The sequence below is a fragment of the Triticum aestivum genome, chromosome 7D (genome assembly GCF_018294505.1).
Source record: "Triticum aestivum cultivar Chinese Spring chromosome 7D, IWGSC CS RefSeq v2.1, whole genome shotgun sequence".
NCBI lineage: Eukaryota > Viridiplantae > Streptophyta > Magnoliopsida > Poales > Poaceae > Triticum > Triticum aestivum.
Window position 1 is genome coordinate 35,140,792 of NC_057814.1, and position 5,082 is coordinate 35,145,873.

A 5,082-nucleotide genomic window follows, 5' to 3' on the forward strand; every position below is an offset into this window, starting at 1 on the left:
CATCCATCAGCTAGTTTTGTACGTGCACGTTGCCTCACGAAGAATCAATCAAGCGTGGTTTCATACGTACGTGTTCGGTCGACGGAAAGTACTCGTCAAGGAGCCGTCGTGCAACGTTTGATCGGGCCTGTGCCAACACAGGTGGTGTCATAAAAACTTGTTGACTAACTAATTGCTTGGCGTGCAAAATATGTGGCATATATAGTAAGAATACGGAACGAGTTGTCGAACCATAACAGATGTACACGTACTACTCTGCGCAGTTGTTCCTAGTTACTATAGTACAGGGAATGAGTTGTCGATTCATCATCATTATTTAACAGAAGATATAGTTATGGTATAGCTTGTTAGGGTCAATGAATTAGGTGCGGCTTGCATAGTTATATTATAGCTTCATCAAATATCAAAGTCAGCAGCCGTACGTTGTTCTCCTGTGACGACTTGGGCGATCGATAATTTTCAAAGGCAATTATTTCTATCAATTTCTAGTCTCCATCTCCGCTCTTGGCCCCTGCAGAGGGAAAAAGCGGGAGGCAGATTTGCACAGGATCGAACACTACAACTGAGCTGCAGAATCATCCGCTCGCACACATTTCTTTATCGGTTTACCAGAGAAGTCAAGAAAGCTGCTCCATTGCTTTGGGCTTTCCTCCCTCCAATAGCCAGCCATGGATGGATCGCTAGCCATCTAGTACTGCTCCCGTCCTCCAACCGAAATTGAGCAATGCCACTTTTACCACCTTCCCGGCTTAATTTCCTCTTAATTTATCACAACATCACGCATGAACATGAACAAAAAGAGAGAAACGGCTGGCACACCCATATCTTTTACTTTCTGCGGCTTAATTTCCTCTTGTAATTTATGACAGTGTCACGCATGAACATGGACGAAAAGAAGAAGGGAGAGATCGTCGACACCGTTGCTGTCGCTGATCGAGGATGCTGTTAGTGCTGTTGCGGTAGTTGCAGTGGTGGTTACGGTGGCCATGCCATGGCATATGGTGCCTGATGATTTTACCCGGGACTGGGAGAGCGGGCGGTGACGCGGAGGGGATCAGTTCGGTTTGGGGTGTGGTTTTCGTGGAGATTTTTAAGGTCGCGTGTCATGGCTCCCGATGTTGGCCCCTCTCCTTTCCCGGCCCTCTTCCGCGCACCCTTTCCAATCCCATCTTCCTCCTCCCTCCTCCCAGCTTTCCCTTCCATTGCTGTGGCCGGCGGGGGCCACCGTCGCCTTGGCGTTTCCCTCTCAAGGTTGGTGCCACTTCCCTAACGTACCTCCTATCGGACCAACGAAACTAATCCCACTACTAGCCTAGTACTAGCTAGCTAGCTTGGCCGCAGCTGGAAGGGGCTGTGGCCGGGCACTGCAGTGTGTGAGCGCTCGATCAGTGGCTATATATAACCGCCCCCCGTCCGTTGCCATTGTTTCCTTGTACCCCATCACCGGCAACAACTTCATTCCCCTCGACTAGACTCCATCGTCTCCCTCCTGCTCCCTCCTCCTTCGATCTATCTCCTTCAATTCCCGTTTCGTTTCATCAATGGTGGCTAGTTGTAGGCTGTAGCTAGGTGGAGCATTGGACTCCGGCTACAGCAGTGTCTTGTTCATCCTCTTGTTCCCGACCCATCGCCTTAACTGAACACCACTACAGCACAGCACGCACAAAGGGAAAGGAAGGGACCATGAGCATCTCCGTGAACGGGCAGTCGGTGGTGCCGCCGGGGTTCCGGTTCCACCCCACGGAGGAGGAGCTGCTCACCTACTACCTCGCCAAGAAGGTGGCCTCGCAGCGCATCGACCTCGACGTCATCCCCGACGTCGACCTCAACAAGCTCGAGCCATGGGACATCCAAGGTTTGATCTTACACTCTCCCTACACAATGCTAGCTCGCATCTACGTACGTACTCATGGTGAACTAACTGGCCATGGGAAACAACGCAGAGCGCTGCCGGATCGGCACTGGCCCGCAGAACGACTGGTACCTGTTCAGCCACAAGGACAAGAAGTACCCCACGGGGACGCGCACCAACCGCGCCACCGCCGCCGGGTTCTGGAAGGCCACCGGCCGGGACAAGGCCATCTACTCCGCCGCCGGGTCCGGCCGCATCGGCATGCGCAAGACGCTCGTCTTCTACAAGGGCCGCGCCCCGCACGGCCACAAGTCCGACTGGATCATGCACGAGTACCGCCTCGACGACGCCGTCCCCACCCCCAACCCCGCCACCAACAACCCCGCCGCTGCCGGGGACGCCGGCACCTACTACTCCGGCACCTCATCGTCCCCGGTACGTACTCTACCAAGTACAGTCCACACTGTACCATACTGTAGTACGTTGAACCGCATGCACGGCGGCCGGCCGGCCGGGCGACAGGGATGGGGATAGATCGCTGGTGGCGCACTGCATGCGCGTTTAATGTACGTACGTAGAACGTACGTGTATGTACACGTGGCCGATATGCGACTGTAGACGAGATCGACAAGGTCTGGTGACGATTATCTCCGGGTGGTGGTTGGGAATGGGGACACGCATGACATGATGCATGGTTTAACAATTAATAATTGCGACTAGCGAGTGGGAGCTGGGATTTCCTTTCGAGGGGTCGCCGTCACGGAAAGGGGAAGTGGGTGGTAGTAGGTTCAGTGCTCGTGAAGGAACGAAGCTTCACTGTAGCTAGACCAGCCCGGGCCGGGGTCAGTCAGTCATGTGCGAAACGAAATGCCAGCCACAGCGATCTGATCACTCATCGGTTAGGTGCGTGCACGCGGCCGGGCCGGTCGTCTCGCCTCTCGCATGGGGCCATGGCTGCCGGCCGGAGGAGAGTATCTTGGTCTGCACCAGCAGGATCGCCGTCCCACACCACACACGCGTACGTGTTCCTTCTCCGGACCTAACCCCTGACACGCCCACACGTACGTGGTACCGTACTTGATATGCTATACGAGTTGGGGAGGTTGGAATGGGATAGTGGACCTGTGCTTTGCACGCGGAGACAAGCAGACGGACAAACAGACGTAGTACGCTTCTTTTCGGAGGTCAAAGGCTAGCACTGCTACACATGGACATCAGGACATGGATGGATGGATGGACCGGGCATGCATGCATTGGAGATATGTGCCCTTTGAGCTGGATGGATCGGCAAAGGCTAGCTAGTCTTTTCGTGCCCATGGATCATGGATCTCATCTCATCTGCCGCAGGCAGGCACATAATTGAGTGACTAGTTCGTGCCGTTGCTGATTATTCAACACAAACACACACTAGCTTCTTCTTTTCTTCCTTGTGTTCTTTCTATAGGTCAACACATACCCTAGCTTCTTCTTTTCTTTTGTATTACTTAGCTGGTTCATGGATGTGTAGTGTGGTGTGACATGCTTGCAGAGGGAAATTAATCTCTTCCATATGATCTCCGATCAATCCTAGTGTAGGCATGGGCATGGCTACCTCTACTTCTTTGGTTAATCTCGGCAAATGGAACTGCGACGATAAAACTTACTACTCTTTCTTAAGTGGCCGGCCTAATTAACTAGGTGCCCTTTTTCTTAAATGAAAATTCTGCAACACGATTGCATGAGCTTGACACAGACTAGAGTCTAGACTAACCTAAATTACCACAAATAATTGCATGCATGTGACGTTTAAGCATTTCTCCACGCACTTGATTAGTCGATTGACTTGTGTGCTCCTCTAGTACAAACGTACCGCCGGCCCAATATTATCGATCTCATCCGAATTATTGTGCGTCTGAGCAGATTCGTCCCGTGGCCGGGGACCAGTCGTCGGCGCAGGAGGACGGATGGGTCATCTGCAGGGTGTTCAAGAAGAAGAACATCCTCGTGAACCAAGGCCAGAACGGCGGCGGCGGAGCGGCGTCCAGCAAGCTGGCCGGCGCCGCCCCCATGGAGCGCAGCCAGAGCAACTGCTCGTCCACGGTGACCACCATCAGCAACCACATCAAGGCGGCGCAGCAGCAGGACCAGCAGCACCAGCTGCTGCACTACTCCGCCAGCGACGACGCGCTCGACCACATCCTCAACCACTACATGCATGGCCGTTCCCCCACGACGCCGTGCAAGCAGGAGACCAAGCCTGCCGCCGGCTCGGCGCTGGACCATCTGATCAACAACACCGCCTGCCCGAACGGGACCCTGTACGAGAGGTTCATGAAGCTCCCGCCGCTCGAGCACGTCGTCTCCGGCGGGCTCCTCCAGCCGCCGGCAACCGAGTACGGTGGCGGCGGCGGTGGTTCAGGGAACACAGACTGGGACTCGCTCGACCGGCTCGCGGCCTCGTACGAGCTGAACGGCCTCTCCGACGACGTCGCGTCCGCCAACAAGAACAGCAGCATGGCGTCCTTCTTCGTGGACGGGCACGGCGGCGCCACCGTCGCCGGCACCGGGGACGGCGACCTGTGGAGCCTGGCGCGGTCGGTGTCGTCCCTCCACGCGGACTTGACGACGATGAATTGAAAACGTATGGCGGTGGTTAATTAATCAATTGTCAAAAGTGTTTCTAGTGCGCGGGACGCACGTCATGCCGCATGCATGCACGTACGCGCACTAGTAGCACTAACTCGACCGATCGACCTCTCTACGTACTACATGCATGCGTGCGTGCATGGCCGGTATTGTACGTACGTACGTACGTGAATAATTCCTAGCTAGGGAGGAGACAATCAAAGAGACGTGAGAGTGAGACTCAAGAGACCGGAGCTGATCCTGACGTGAAGGATCAAATTACAGGGTTGAGAAAGGACCGCGTGTGGTAGGAGAGCAGAGTAAATATATGTGGGATATATGTATTGTTAATTAATCATCACAGTGTACCTATAGCTTATATACATGGTATATACTATGAAAGCCCTTTCAATCAACCATAAAGGTGTGATCATCGTGTGTGTGCATTATTGTGATCGATTAATCGATCGACAAAGTAACATCATGCGTTCCAGTAATGTTTAGGGTGGGCATGCCATTGGACACGGATGGAGGTGTCCACAAACTATGAATATATCGCAAGTTTTACCAATGAAAAAAAACCCAATGAAAATGTGATCAGTATGTGCACTATTGCTATTGTTGAC

The 5,082-nt window shown here is 53.6% G+C and overlaps 1 protein-coding gene across 1 annotated transcript; it reads left to right on the top strand.

Moving 5' to 3' along the window:
* The first annotated feature begins 760 nt into the window (after positions 1-760).
* LOC123169130 (NAC domain-containing protein 43) lies at positions 761-4,872 on the top strand. The gene is made up of 3 exons (XM_044586975.1): positions 761-1,855; positions 1,944-2,287; positions 3,752-4,872. The coding sequence occupies exons 1-3, from the start codon at positions 1,684-1,686 to the stop codon at positions 4,466-4,468; spliced, it is 1,233 nt and encodes a 410-aa protein (XP_044442910.1). The 5' UTR covers positions 761-1,683; the 3' UTR covers positions 4,469-4,872.
* Positions 4,873-5,082: the final 210 nt, after the last annotated feature.